The sequence below is a fragment of the Culex quinquefasciatus genome, chromosome 2 (assembly GCF_015732765.1).
Source record: "Culex quinquefasciatus strain JHB chromosome 2, VPISU_Cqui_1.0_pri_paternal, whole genome shotgun sequence".
Taxonomy (NCBI): Eukaryota; Metazoa; Arthropoda; class Insecta; order Diptera; family Culicidae; genus Culex; species Culex quinquefasciatus.
The window spans coordinates 5,749,356-5,765,441 of record NC_051862.1 but is presented as its reverse complement, the minus strand read 5'-3'; the positions used below and the strand labels follow the sequence as shown (position 1 = coordinate 5,765,441).

Sequence of the window (16,086 nt, the reverse complement as noted above, 5' to 3'; positions counted from 1 at the left end):
GAAAATTAAGGAAACATGAATTTTTTAAACTCTAAACATGAACGAAAAATCAAAGTCGCTCGAACCGGGGTTCGATCCCCCGTCCTTTGGATTGGTAGAATTAGGAATACTATTACTACAAACTATATACACGCTGGGCCTTTGTCCATTTGACAAGGGCTCGGAAGTTCTAAATAACGTTTGAATCTGATTGATGCAAACGTTCTTTAGGGCGGGGCTTGTCGATTCAAGCTGAGGTACCTCGCGCATGGCTAGCCTGCGTAGAAATGGGTCACCGAAGCTCGACAGAGCTAACACCGTCCAAATGCCTATGCGAGTTATTTGCATGTATACAAAATCTAAAATACATGGAAACAACTCAATTTGTAAGAAGCGAGCGCGTGGTCCCGTTTGGTTGGTCGCACACACACACACACACGCACACACACAAATAAAACATTTTGCGGTACTGTACATCAAAAATTCACTAAAACTCAAAATATTTTATAATTAATTCAAACATGTTAAAAATTAGTATAAACGCAGAGAAATGCATTTTAAATTGTTCAGAGCAGATTGCTCAAAAAATAACGTTGAAATTTTGAAGTCAATTGAGCAATAGAAATAACATTTTTTAAAGACAAACTATCCTTTGGAATATGTCTTCAATGAGGAAAATAAACAAAATAATCAGCGACATTGTACAAAAAAGCAAGGTTTAAACAAAATTGATACACAAAAAAAAAAACAAATATTTGAACCGTCCTAACGCTTCCATATTTTTTCGACCATCGCCGCGTGCCACGATCATGCACCCCATAAATAATCGCAGAGAAAGTAATTTGTTTGCCGAATGGCAATGTAAAGTAATTGCAAACGATCTGTTTCTTCCCCTACACACTCACTAGCTCTAGAGCACACACGCACGGGGGTACGAGATGAATGGCAGAGCATTGTGTGGACGAGCGATGGATAAACATCAGCGCCATATGACGAGTGTGTGAGTGCAATCGATGATGATGACGAGAGCGATGATGTACATACTAGGAATAGGGCACAGGGATTCATGTAAATTTTTGCTAGCTCTGGAAGACTGAATTCGTGATTTTTTGTGCCGTTTTTTTTTTTCTTCACAATGAATAAACGACTTCCATTGGCTGATGGGAGTGAATGGTTCAATGTTGGAACAGCAAAAAAAAAAAAATTAAATATTAAATTAATCGATACAATTAAGTTATTTTTTTTTCAAAATTGTCAGTGTGAACTACCGCTTTAAATTTTATTTTTTCACTTTTTTACAGTTATAAGAAAGTGATGTTGAAGTTAAAGTAGAGCAATGTGTTCAGCATTTAGAACCAAGCGGTACTTGCTAGTTGCCGTTGATGGATTGCAGTTGAAATTGTGAATTGTGAAGCAGAGTTAAGGGTGATGGTTTAACGTTGAAATTGTTAAGAAGCTTTGTTGAGAAACTGTTGTGGTCAAATCAGACGAAATGATTGATTTTATTGAAACTCAAATAAATTTTTGTATAAACTCATTTGAGTGGACATTTTCGTTTCAAATAGATAAATATTATTTCTACAAATAAACTAGATACTAAAGTTTGAACAAGTCCGTTCACAACACATTCTTTCAATGAACCCTACAGCATCATCCTTTTTCGAAAAAAAAGTCCCCTCAATCGAGAACCAATGTAGTGTAAGCAGAAGCTCATAAATTATTCACACACAGTCACCGTCAGCCAGCCAGCTCGTTCGGCGTGCACTAGTGCCCAAGCATGTATGTGATGGTGATGCATCTCTCCAGGAGCAAACAACAACATGTGTTACCTTTCACCACTCTTCTGCTGCCCTGGTTGGAGTTCTGGAGGGCACCCCGGTTCTGGAAATTGGCACCGTTTGGGGCCATGCCAAAAGTGGTGAAGGGCCACCTAGCTGCCGTATTTGAATGGCGCTTGTGAGTTTGTATGACTATGCAAATGGTGGAAAAGAAGCGGGCTTTTTTTCGCAATGTTTTGATGGAATTGTAGTTTCAGGTGATGGAAAATTTGCGAAAACGGAATGCACATTGTCAAAAAGGATAGAAGTTCCAAATTAAAAAAACTGGTTCAGTTTTGACAGATTTTTAAACCTTTATAATACAGAAGACTGTTGATTTTTTTATAAAACTCTTAAAATGAGATGCAACGAAAAAAAAAAATAGTTTATAAATTTATATTGAATCTTAATAGAAATATTTGAATCTATTCCATACCTGAGGAAATTTTTTAGTACATATTGTATTAAAATGTTACTAAAGATGACGATAGTCATGAAACATACTGCGCATGCTCACTTTGATTAATCGTCTACTCAAAAAATTATAAATCAGAAATTTCAATATTTACTAAAATTATATTTTTGCTCAAAAAAATCACACTCAAAATGAGTGAATGTTTAAATATTATCTGTTATGTGCTATCTTGTGACAAATACCATTTTGGACTAAAATGAATGAATGATGAAAATTCGAAAATTGTGATATTTTCATAAAACATTATTTTATAAAAACTTTTATTCTAATGTGTTATGCTTCAAAGCATTTTTAAAATTTTGGATTGTGGATGAATTCGATTACTTTTTCAACAAAATATTAAAATTACAAAACAATAAAGATACAAATTCATAAAAAAGTACTTTTTAGTATAACAAATCATGGGTTAAATAAATCTTGAAAATGCTTTGTGAACATTTATGATGATTTTTTTTCAGGCTGTTGCAAATATTCTACAAAGTTGATCATATTTTGATTTGGTGTCTTGGGCAAAGTTGTAGGTATTGATTTAGAGTATCCAGAAAACATAGTTACACGGAAAAATGGTGATTTATTAATTGACTTTTTCTTCACAAACATTCAATTTCCCAAAATCCATATTTATTAAATTTTGAAATTTTGTTATGTGTTTTACAGAACAATCCAACGAAGTATGCATAATTTTTTTGCCGACACGTTATGATTTTTTTTTTTTGACCTCAATTTTATGTAAAATCAAATTTGCAATCGAAAAGTACAGTCATCCCACATATTCGGAACACCCACAAATTCGGAACACTTTTGTGATAATTTGTCAAAAGCATGCCAAATGCAGCTTTTCTGTCGACCCTACTTTTTTTAGGTCCTTTATTTGGACATTCTCTTGCTATTTTACTATTAAAAGTAGTACTTTTTGAACAAAAACCTGCCTTTCAAGACTATTTTATCCAGAGCAGCAAAATACTGCCTTTAAATTGCCTGTTCCATAATTATGGGATTTTATTGTACCTCCCACAATTGTGGAACACCTGAATTTAACTCATATTTTCACAAAAAAAGTTATTAGATCATTATAAAACATAACCAAGTTTGCATTTCATTGGTTTCCGTGCGTGAAGTCATTATTTTGTAAAAATTATGTACTCATGGAGAGAACCAAAGTTTGTTTACATCCGTAAGAAAAAAGTGTCAGAATTTGTGGATTTTAAGTGTCTAAGTTTTTCTTTAAAAACTTAATATAAAAGTTAAAATTTGCAGTTGTTCGATACAGCATTTGAAAGATCGCAAGAAAAGCTTCCAAATGAATGTAAAAGCGAATCATTAAGTTCAATTATCGATTTTCTATAATTTTTTGAACATTGGCCAATCTGTAAACTATTCCGAATATGAGGGATGACTGTACTTAACTTTTTTTGAAATTGCATCGTTTTTAAAATATAGCAGTTCAAAGTTGAATTTCGTCAAAAAAATCCGTTTTTTTATTCCTGATTTTTTTAAATTGTATAGTCCATTTCTTGAAATATTTAAAAAAATATTTTTTTCAAAAAATTTCCCACAATTTCGTCTAAGAAACATTGAAGCTTGGAGCACTGGTTGCTGAGATACAGCGGATAAAAGAGAAAGAAACAGGAAAATTTACATTTTTTAAGTCTCATCCAAACCCTCCATTTTCAAATGTTGATATCTCAGAATAAATAAAATTTTCAAAAAAAAAAATTAAAAAAAGCGAATTTTGGGAAATGGGTAATTCTCATCCAACTCACACAGCAGTTGCCCCGACACCTCTTCGATTTGCGTGAAACTTTGTCCTAAGGGGTAACTTTTGTCCGTGATCACGAATCCTAGGTCCGCTTTTTGATATCTCGTGACGGAGGGGCGGTACGACCCCTTCCATTTTTGAACATGCGAAAAAAGAGGTGTTTTTCAATAATTTGCAGCCTGAAACGGTGATGAGATAGAAATTTGGAGTCAAATGGACTTTTATGTAAAATTAGACGCCCGATTTGATGACGTACTCAGAATTCCGAAAAAACGTATTCTTCATCGAAAAAAACACACAAAAAGTTTTGAAAATTCTCCCATTTTCCGTTACTCGATTGTAAAAATAATTGGAACATTTCATTTTATGGGAAATTTAATGTACTTTTCGAATCTTCATTGACCCAGAAGGGTCATTTTTTAATTTAGAACAATTTTTTTCATTTTAAAATTTCGTGTTTTTTTCTAACTTTACAGGGTTATTTTTTAAAGTGTAACAATGTTCTACAAAGTTGTAAAGCAGACAATTTGAAAAATTTTAAGATGTAGACATAATGGGTTTGCTTATAAACATCACGAGTTATCGCGATTTAACGAAAAAAAGTTTTGAAAAAGTTGGTCGTCATCGATCATGGCCGTTCATGGTCACCCGCGACAGACACGGACGACGAAACAAAGAGAAACGCAAAATGTAACTTTTTCAAAACTTTTTTTCGTAAAATCGCGATAACTCCGTAAAATCGCGATGGTACCGCCCCTCCGTCACGAGATATCAAAAAACGGACCTCGGATTCGTGATCAGGGACAAAAGTTACCCCTTCAGACAAAGTTTCACGCAAATCGAAGAGGGGTCGGGGCAACTTTTCCCGATTTCGTGTGAGTTGGTAGAGAACTACCCAAATTGTATTTTAGTAAAACAAATATTTGAAAATTATCAATTTTTTCCATGCACCTATTTTTCCTTGATTAGTCCTAATTGATACCTAAAACTTTTCCTAAAACACCTATTCGAATAGAAAATTCCTTCAAAAGATACAGATTTTCGAATATATTCGTACCGTTTTGTATGGACAGCAGCCACAATTGTGTGGATACTTGTATGAGTCAACCATTGACACAAAATAACTTCCTTGGCCATAGGGAAGTCCCTCACAAAGCTTAAGCCAAAAAAAATGCACAAAATCCACCGATTTCATTGAAAATTGCTCAGTAGTTTTGCTATAAACTGGTTTAAAAATTTAAACATTATTTCAATGCTAACGTATTTCCAAAAAATCAAACTTATTTGAAAATACCTAAAACTTAAATATTCAAGAAAAAGTATTTTAAACTATTTGAAGACATCTGGAGTTTTTTTTTTTGAAAATGTTCAATAAAACAAATTTTCAATTTTTGCTTTTTAGGTGTTTTAAATACCTCTTACTCAAGGCGGTTTTAAAACACCCAAAAAGCAAAAACTGAAAATTTAGTTTATTGGACCTTCACAAAAAAAACGTTACTTAATCCACCTAGGTGAATGGGGGCTTCCTCTTCTCGGTTCATACACAAATTTTTATATTGAGAATGTACATGTATAATATACATTGTATATATATAGACAATTCGTTGATTGAGTTCTAAAATTCAACTAAATTGCTAATATTATTATTCACAATGATAAAGCTTAAATTTCTGGGTACCATGACACTTTATACAACCGCAAAGGATTTAAAATGGATTTTTAAAACAATTTAAAGTAATAACTTTGCGATCCTTTTTGACAGAAAGCATATTACTTTATAAAGTATATAGTCTATAGACTTACTAAATTGAATGCTATTCTATCCCAGTAAAAGTAAAATACGCCTACGGTCTGTCGACGAAAATCCATGTGAACAATGCATGCGAGCTGTCTAATGCTGACACGGCGTAAAAACTAATAGGGACGTGGCGTTACATCGTGCTGCCATCTGGTTTTTTTAAGCGCAAGAGTGGAAAAGTGCTGAGTCATCGTCTAAAAATAGACGGCGTCCTATCTCGCCCAGCAAAATGAAGTCGATAAAGTAGTCGGTTTCGATGAGAAAAAGTGGAAAACGTGGTCTAAAAATAGCGACGCCATCCCCCTATGCAGTGCTCGAACAAGTCATAATTTCCGTAAACTCTCTCCCTCTCTCGCATTCCGTTCTCACATTCCGTAGCTAAAGTGAAAATTTAAGAAAGGGTAAAAAGTGTATCGCTAACGGAGTCGATCGATGGCTCAAGGATAGGTATCTAAGAACGCGATACATATTGTCATTTCCCGAAATGACTTGACTTGTCTTGGCTTGGCTAAGACGTTTTTGAGGCTATTTTGGACCTGATTTGAGGTCGGGTGAAATATTTGCATGCTGGACGCGATTCACAAAGGGAATTTTATTTCCTAAGATGACATTCGAAGCACGATGAAAAATGCTTTCGAATGAAGTATAATAGTTGTGGGTTTTTAGCCGGATGGGCGAACCAGCATGTGATAATGCATTGGTATCGTCAAAAATAGCAGTTTAGCGCAGATATTAACGACTAAGCTTAATAATTCGTCGAGATATGTATCTCAGTGGATTGGGTTTTGAAAGAGCTTTCCAAAATGTGCAACATGCCGACATTTCGGTTAATTTTGGCCTCGTTTTAGTCGATTTGAAGGTGGCTGAATGCAAACAGTTTTCTTAAAGTGGCTGTAACTTTGGCAAATTCCAATGGATTTTTGTCCCGTTTCAGCCCGGGAAGGAGGACATTCCAGACTACCTAGTTATGCAAAAATGAAGCAATTTTGAAAAATTATCATCGTTTTTGTTTTTCAGTTTTAGGTTTGCAAATCGTTTTTCTTAAATATCTTTTGACAGGAAAGGGCTACGGGGAAGATTTTCAATAGCGACTTATCGGAAGCTAAGAGGGATCGAATGCAACCGGAAGTGTCCAAATCCGTTCAGCCAGTTCCGAGAAATCGCAGTGACATTTTTGGCCAATTTTCAAGTGATTTTATATGGCATTCCTCGGAGAGGAAGCCAAAACTCGGGTTCCCCCAAAATAAAATAGTCTGCCGTAAACCAATTGCGACCAGTTGGTCGCGTTCTTGTTGCACTCTTCTCAGCAAGTCGAGTCGGCGTAGTGAGCTAGGGCGCGCCCCAGAGTTTTATTTTGGCCTGTGGGTTCGAATCTCGTTCTCTCCCGCTCGCTCTCTGAGCTGATTTGTTTTTTTTTTCTCTCCCTGCGCGTTGTCGAGCAATCTTCCGGCCGGAAGGTGCTCGACTTGAGTTTTCGAGCAATCTTCCGGCCGCTCGACTTTTGAGGCTATTTTGGACCTGATTTGAGGTCGGGTGAAATATTTGCATGCTGGACGCGATTCACAAAGGGAATTTTATTTCCTAAGATGACATTCGAAGCACGATGAAAAATGCTTTCGAATGAAGTATAATAGTTGTGGGTTTTTTAGCCGGATGGGCGAACCAGCATGTGATAATGCATTGGTATCGTCAAAAATAGCAGTTTAGCGCAGATATTAACGACTAAGCTTAATAATTCGTCGAGATATGTATCTCAGTGGATTGGGTTTTGAAAGAGCTTTCCAAAAATGTGCAACATGCCGACATTTCGGTTAATTTTGGCCTCGTTTTAGTCGATTTGAAGGTGGCTGAATGCAAACAGTTTTCTTAAAGTGGCTGTAACTTTGGCAAATTCCAATGGATTTTTGTCCCGTTTCAGCCCGGGAAGGAGGACATTCCAGACTACCTAGTTATGCAAAAATGAAGCAATTTTGAAAAATTTTCATCGTTTTTGTTTTTCAGTTTTAGGTTTGCAAATCGTTTTTCTTAAATATCTTTTGACAGGAAAGGGCTACGGGGAAGATTTTCAATAGCGACTTATCGGAAGCTAAGAGGGATCGAATGCAACCGGAAGTGTCCAAATCCGTTCAGCCAGTTCCGAGAAATCGCAGTGACATTTTTTGGCCAATTTTCAAGTGATTTTATATGAGCAGTTCTCTAGGATTTCGGTCATTCGATTTTTTTTGTATTTTTTAATCCGACTGAAACTTTTTTGGTGCCTTCGGTATGCCCAAAGAAGCCATTTTGCATCATTAGTTTGTCCATATAATTTTCCATACAAATTCGGCAGCTGTCCATACAAAAATGATGTATGAAAATTCAAAAATCTGTATCTTTTGAAGGAATTTTTGATCGATTTGGTGTCTTCGGCAAAGTTGTAGGTATGGATACGGACTACACTGGAAAAAATAATACACGGTAAAAAATTTGGTGATTTTTTATTTAACTTTTATCACTAAAACTTGATTTACAAAAAAACACTATTTTTAATTTTTTTTATTTTTTGATATGTTTTAGAAGACATAAAATGCCAACTTTTCAGAAATTTCCAGGTTGTGCAAAAAATCACTGACCGAGTTATGAAATTTTTAATCAATACTGATTTTTTCAAAAAATCGAAATTTTGGTCGTAAAAATTTTTCAACTTCATTTTTCGATGTAAAATCAAATTTGCAATCAAAAGTACTTTACTGAAATTTTGATAAAGTGCACCGTTTTCAAGTTATAGCCATATTTAAGTGACTTTTTGAAAATAGTCGCAGTTTTCATTTTTAATTAGTGCACATGTTTGCCCAGTTTTGAAAAAATATTTTGAAAAGCTGAGAAAATTCTCTATATTTTGCTTATTTGGACTTTGTTGATACGACCTTTAGTTGCTGAGATATTGCAATGCAAAGGTTTAAAAACAGGAAAATTGATGTTTTCTAAGTTTCACCCAAACAACCCACCATTTTCTATCGTCAATATCTCAGCAACTAATGGTCCGATTTTCAATGTTAATATATGAAACATTTGTGAAATTTTCCGATCTCTTCGAAAAAAATATTTTTGGAATTTTCAAATCAAGACTAACATTTCACAAAGGCCAAACATTCAATATTACGCCCATTTAAAATGTTTGTCTTGATTTGAAAATTCCAAAAATATTTTTTTCGAAAAGATCGGAAAATTTCACAATTGTTTCATATATTAACATTGAAAATCGGACCATTAGTTGCTGAGATATTGACGATAGAAAATGGTGGGTTGTTTGGGTGAAACTTAGAAAACATCAATTTTCCTGTTTTTAAACCTTTGCATTGCAATATCTCAGCAACTAAAGGTCGTATCAACATAGTCCGAATAAGCAAAATATAGAGAATTTTCTCAGCTTTTCAAAAATATTTTTTCAAAACTGGGCAAACATGTGCACTAATTTAAAAATGAAAACTGCGACTATTTTCAAAAAGTCACTTAAATATGGCTATAACTTGAAAACGGTGCACTTTATCAAAATTTTAGTAAAGTTTTTGATTGCAAATTTGATTTTACATCGAAAAATGAAGTTGAAAAATTTTACGACCAAAATTTCGATTTTTGAAAAATCAGTATTGATTAAAAATTCATAACTCGGTCAGTGATTTTTGCACAACCTGGAAATTTCTGAAAAGTTGGCATTTTATGTCTTCTAAAACATATCAAAAATAAAAAAATTAAAAATAGTGTTTTTGTAAATCAAGTTTTAGTGATAAAAGTTAAATAAAAAATCACCAAATTTTTTTACCGTGTATTATTTTTCCAGTGTAGTCCGTATCCATACCTACAACTTTGCCGAAGACACCAAATCGATCAAAAATTCCTTCAAAAGATACAGATTTTTGAATTTTCATACATCATTTTTGTATGGACAGCTGCCGAATTTGTATGGAAAATTATATGGACAAACTAATGATGCAAAATGGCTTCTTTGGGCATACCGAAGGCACCAAAAAAGTTTCAGCCGGATTAAAAAATACAAAAATTAAAATTGAAGAAAAAAGACCGATTTCGTAGAGAATTGCTCATATGGCATTCCTCGGAGAGGAAGCCAAAACTCGGGTTCCCCCAAAATAAAATAGTCTGCCGTAAACCAATTGCGACCAGTTGGTCGCGTTCTTGTTGCACTCTTCTCAGCAAGTCGAGTCGGCGTAGTGAGCTAGGGCGCGCCCCAGAGTTTTATTTTTGCCTGTGGGTTCGAATCTCGTTCTCTCCCGCTCGCTCTCTGAGCTGATTTGTTTTTTTCTCCTGCGCGTTGTCGAGCAATCTTCCGGCCGGAAGGTGCTCGACTTGAGTTTTCGAGCAATCTTCCGGCCGCTCGACTTTTGAGGCTATTTTGGACCTGATTTGAGGTCGGGTGAAATATTTGCATGCTGGACGCGATTCACAAAGGGAATTTTATTTCCTAAGATGACATTCGAAGCACGATGAAAAATGCTTTCGAATGAAGTATAATAGTTGTGGGTTTTTTAGCCGGATGGGCGAACCAGCATGTGATAATGCATTGGTATCGTCAAAAATAGCAGTTTAGCGCAGATATTAACGACTAAGCTTAATAATTCGTCGAGATATGTATCTCAGTGGATTGGGTTTTGAAAGAGCTTTCCAAAAATGTGCAACATGCCGACATTTCGGTTAATTTTGGCCTCGTTTTAGTCGATTTGAAGGTGGCTGAATGCAAACAGTTTTCTTAAAGTGGCTGTAACTTTGGCAAATTCCAATGGATTTTTGTCCCGTTTCAGCCCGGGAAGGAGGACATTCCAGACTACCTAGTTATGCAAAAATGAAGCAATTTTGAAAAATTATCATCGTTTTTTGTTTTTCAGTTTTAGGTTTGCAAATCGTTTTTCTTAAATATCTTTTGACAGGAAAGGGCTACGGGGAAGATTTTCAATAGCGACTTATCGGAAGCTAAGAGGGATCGAATGCAACCGGAAGTGTCCAAATCCGTTCAGCCAGTTCCGAGAAATCGCAGTGACATTTTTTGGCCAATTTTCAAGTGATTTTATATGGCATTCCTCGGAGAGGAAGCCAAAAATGCAGATACTTACAATTCAAATCTCATTGAATTTTAATGTTGATAAAATCATATTTTTTTTGCTCTAAACCTTCAAGTCATCTGTCCTGGAAAAACCGTGCAAAAGTTTATCCTCGATCCTGAGCTTCCCGTAATTCGTTTCGCTTCGCTTGGAGACTGCAATTTTAGCGGATTGCAGACTTGATTTCGCCATGTATATGTGATGATTTTCCAAAACGAGTGAATAGCCGGACGCTCCCATCTTCACAACGCAACAGGGATAAGGGAAGGGATTTGGAAGACGAGAAGTGTTGATGCTCTACTTTTGTAAGGGGTCAAGGGAAAATCTCCGCAGTGTCCCCAAATAATGGCCTATCTACAATCACTTAACTTAGAAAATTTCACTTAGCTTAGGAGTTTGAATCAATGGAAATGAATCTGATCTTCTACAATGAAAAGGAATAAAATTAGAAACTTGACGTATGGTTTGAAAAATTTCAAAATCTACGGTAAGTTGACGTTTCCATATCAAAGGTAAACAAACAACTGCATAGCAATGTATATCAGCCCAGCAAATTTTCTAAGTTGATTGTGGATGACGGCCGTAAGTTGTGTACATTTTCTAAGTTTTACTTTACTTAACTATTCCAAGCTAAGTGATTGTAGATAGGCCATAAGTGTCAATTTGATACGCTCTAAGCAAGCGTTGCATTTTCTTGAACTTTACGTAATTGGAGGTAAAGAAAATTTAGATTGAAAATTATATTACATACATCAATAAAGCTTGTTTTTAAGTGCAACTAAAATGTTTATAAGTACAAAAAGATCATAAAACTATATTTTAAATGCATTTTCTATTCCCAATTCCAAAGGTATCGACTGGAATTTTATCCCTGAACCTTCTGCTACAGATGTGTGAATATTTAAACTTAGACAAAATTCTTGGGATTCACGATTGTAAAATCATGATTTTGTATCTCTTTTAATGAATAAATATGAAATAAAAACCTAAAAGGAAAATTTTATATTTTCCAGGAAATCCCGTGGTGAGTGTGTGTGTGTGTGGTCCAATCCAATACCCGCTAACCGGTAGCGAAATTATGGGAAAGTATAGTTTGTGTCAGACTTTGTATATGCCGAATGCTGATACAACTTATCTCAGTCCCGGGTATTAGGTGGTGATAGCCCTCGCGCTGCTTCCAACGACCCGTTTCAGAATGACAGAGCTCCTTGCGGTCCAATTCCGAGGTCGCTGGGCATTGTTCGGCCCCGCCTAAATATAGAAGCAAGCACCTGAAGAAGGAAACTCGATCTATATTTAGACTTCCAATCCCGTCAGGCAAATCAGGGATCAGCGCGTATTTAATAAGGAGAAGATAACATGTTTCAACACTACGGATCAATTCACTGCTAGAGTGTAAACCTTCTGATGGCCGACTGCTTAGCGTCCCAGACCACCAATCCAGAGGTGTGAGTTCGAATCCCACCTGATTCATTTTCGTTTTTGTTCATATTCAAAGTTCAAATTCCTGATTCCAAATTTCAAAGGTACCGACCGGGATTTGATCCCTGCACCTTCTGCTTGTGAGGCAGAAGCCGTAACCATTAAGCCACGGAGCCGGTAGTATTTTCCAGGAAATCCCGTGGTTTTCCCAAAATGTCCCGTTTCCTGTGATAGAAATACTTTCTAAATTTCAATTTCAGAAAGCTTCGAGAAAAAAAAACACAAAAAATGCTCCGCTGCTGCCAATCATCACAAGCTTCATTGCTTTCAAAATGAAAGAACCTACCTCAACAGCTTCTCCACCTGAATGTATGATGAAAAGAGCAACGACATTTTACGCTGCTTGTTTAACATCATCACCAACAACGACGACGACGACTCCTTCAACGACGTCACCTTTTTCCTCCGCTCTAGTTGTACATTCAAATTAGTTACAACCGCGTCGCGTAGTAGCACATCATACTTTGCTCCCTCCCCCCTCGAGGGAGGAGCTCACGCCAAATAAACCAGAAAAAAAGCTTCTCTCCTCAGTCGTGAGCGAGTGACGACGACCGACCCCGCGGCAGCCAGGATTATTATGCATAAATATTTACGAACCAGTCTAGCGTAAAATTGCTTTTGAATATACGAGGAGCACGTGGCTTTCACGTGGTGATGCAAGTGTTGACAGCGATGTTTGGTGGCGATGGCTGCGAGGAAAAAAGCTTTTAAAGTGATGCTTTGTTGATTTTTTGGCGGGGAAAGCTTTTTGGAACTTTTCAAGTGTTGTGATAGCTTTTGTATGGAAAACAATGAATTTAAATTTGATAAAAGTTATGTTTATTTATTTTCCTTATAATTACAATAAAAAAACACTGAAGCTTTGCACTAAAGCAACGTTTCTTCTTCCTCTTCAAACTGGTGATTCACTTCTTGTACTGTTCTTGCGCAAAGCTGTCACTCACGTCCACGTTTTAACGACTCTTACAAACTGAATTAAGTACGACAAAATTACGAAATCTCTTAAAAGTACGCTCTTCGTAAATTGCATTTTTTTTTTACTTAAATTCTCTGACTGTGATGGCAAGTGCCCATCTTCCTCGCTTTACAATTTAATTAAATTTCTGCTTTTTATCATTACTTTTTCAGGAGAAAATTTAAGGAGATTCACTGTGTTGTGCTGATGATAAATGCAGTCTTGTCAAGCTCCGCTCTGTGCGTACAATTTCATCTGTTTACGATTTATCTACCTTTAAGCAATAATACTTGAGAAGTACAAAAATATAAAAGTGTGGGCGGAATCAGCCCCGGATGCTGGACGGCAGCAGCGTGGGTGGCATTTGATGATAACGATGAAGATAACGACGACTTATTCCCCACCCCCTAATTGTAGTGACAAGGGGAAGGGACGGGCGGAAAAGCAAAAATTAGCTTGATTGGAGCGGATTACTTTTTCTCGCTGGAAGCAGCTGTTGTTGACGATTGAGGTCGTTCACCGTCGGTGGCCGGCGTGGCGTCTGAGCCGCCGGTGACCACCACGGGGATCCGGGCGCCGTCGTTGCCCGAGTCGCCCGGCTTCTGGACGTACAGAATTTCCGCGTACTCCGTGGACTCTGGCTTGGCGACGTAGCTGTGCTCGGACGGTTTCAGCTCCAGCTCGGCGTACACGATGGTGGGTTCGTCCTGGAAGTGGGGGTGGAAATCTGGGTTAGTTTAATTGATAATATGTGATTTGTATTTTTTTTTTCTGTGGATAAGTCATTTAATAATTTTTAAATGCTGTATTACTATAATATTTTCTACCCAACTTTTTATTACACCTGCAATAACAAAAATGAACTGAGAATTATGTTTAATATAAGAATCATAGATTCCTCTGATGGTATTAACTTAAAGCACCATGTGTCTCCAGCAAAATCATTTGGATAGAAACTTTCATGGAGACGCGTGATGCATCTCAAAACTCAAATATTATTGTTTTAAGGGCCTCTAAATTCCACAAATGCGGCTGAATTTGTCACGACAAGCTCGTCTTATATGTTCGTGATTACTCGCAAAAGTTTTCCCCATACTATCCAACAATGTTGTATCGGAAAATTCAATTCAATTTTTTTTTTTGCAATTTTATACAAAATAGTTGACTTCAAATAATCAAAAGTGACAAATGCAAACCGTAATTATTATGTGTTTTGAACCATTGAATATCCCAGAGGATAAAAAAAACTAAATTTTTTAATCAAGATTAACTTTTGAAATGGTCTACTAATGAATCATTTTCCCAATTTCCTAGTTAAGACCATTTATAAATTATAAAACTTTAAAATATTATACTGGAAATTTATAAAATTTCCCAAAAGTTTCATTCTCTTACATTGAAAATTTGAACAGTAGTTTCCAAGACATATCGCCAGATGAAAATTACATTCTAATTAGGTTACTCCTAAAAAAAAACATTTTCATCACTTCAAATTCTTTGTGAAGCACAAAAACTAAATGCACAATTTTCAAAATTCCAGTGAGAGTATTTTTTCAGGGTTGTTTTTCTTTGAAGAAGCTTTTCTGAAATCCAAAAAACGAAAAGTAATCGAAAATTAAAACCTCAATGTAGCTAAAGGGACCATCTATAAACCACGTGGACACTTTAGGGGTGGGGAAGGGGGGTATTGCGATTGTCCACGGTCCATACAAAAAAGTTTTTTTTTGCATGGGGAATTGTCCACGAAGAGGGGGGGAGGGGATGAGATTTCAAAAAAGTGTCACGTGGTTTATGGATGGTCCCATAGCTTGAAAGCGGTACATTTTATTTCAAAAAATATTAAGATTTTTTTCATTTCAAATTCGAATTCAGATAAAAAATTATAATTAATATTGTTTTGTTCAAGGTTTTCGGTATTTTCCAAAATTTCTCAAATATTGACATTAAGTGATAAAAAAATTGAATTTAAAAAAAAGCGTGTACCTATTTTCCCCGAAAGCCCAAATCATAATCCAAATATGTTCGAAGACATCAAATCTATAAGAAAATCCCTCTTCAAGATACAAAATATCTAACATTTACACACCTATTTTGTATGACCAGCCCACAAAATTGTATGGAAACTTGTTTGGAAAAACTTATGATGCAAAATTGCTTCTATTCACTTAAAGAATGCATGGACAAAATTGTACCCAAACCAAAAAATGAAAATTTATTACTCGCAAAAAAATGATTAAAATCATAGAAAACAATTTTACAGATGATGTTTTTTTTAAGAATTAGTTAGCTGCCCATACGAAAAAAATAATCGGATCGTTTTGGTATTTAAAAATTTCATATTCATAAATAAAGTTGCGATAAAGAAATACATTTTTATCAACACTTTCAATAGATTTCTCAAAATGAGTGATTTAATAATTATATTATTCAGTTATGTTTTTTTTATATAATTTAGCGCTATAAAGTGTATACCTATTGGTAGGGGAAATTCTCGTATGTTTGGCAGATTAGGCACTCGCTCCTAACTCCATCCAATTTGCTGATTTTCAACTAATATTGCAAAACTTTTAATAGAAACTTGCTTGCTCACTTTTCATTGAGCTATTTATCACTCGATTTCAGTTGAAAACGCTTTAAATTAGCTTTAATTGAATGTCAAAGTTCTGACCTGCCAACATTAGAGGCACGCTGGAATTAGATGCTGTTCCCCTCCTGGGGGTAAAACTGT

The 16,086-nt window shown here is 35.6% G+C and overlaps 2 protein-coding genes across 2 annotated transcripts in view; one reads left to right on the top strand and one right to left on the bottom strand.

Moving 5' to 3' along the window:
- The window catches only part of LOC6051685, a 505,391-nt gene that overhangs the window by 131,872 nt on the left and 357,433 nt on the right, over positions 1-16,086 (top strand). The gene's annotated exons all lie outside the window — the stretch shown is intronic.
- Positions 13,200-16,086, bottom strand: part of LOC6036699 (fasciclin-3) — a 164,883-nt gene continuing 161,996 nt past the window's right edge. Inside the window, exon 10 of the mRNA XM_038251267.1 lies at positions 13,200-14,065. Coding sequence (XP_038107195.1) covers positions 13,829-14,065 — 237 coding nt within the window. The 3' untranslated portion in view covers positions 13,200-13,828. The remainder of the gene's footprint in view (positions 14,066-16,086) is intronic.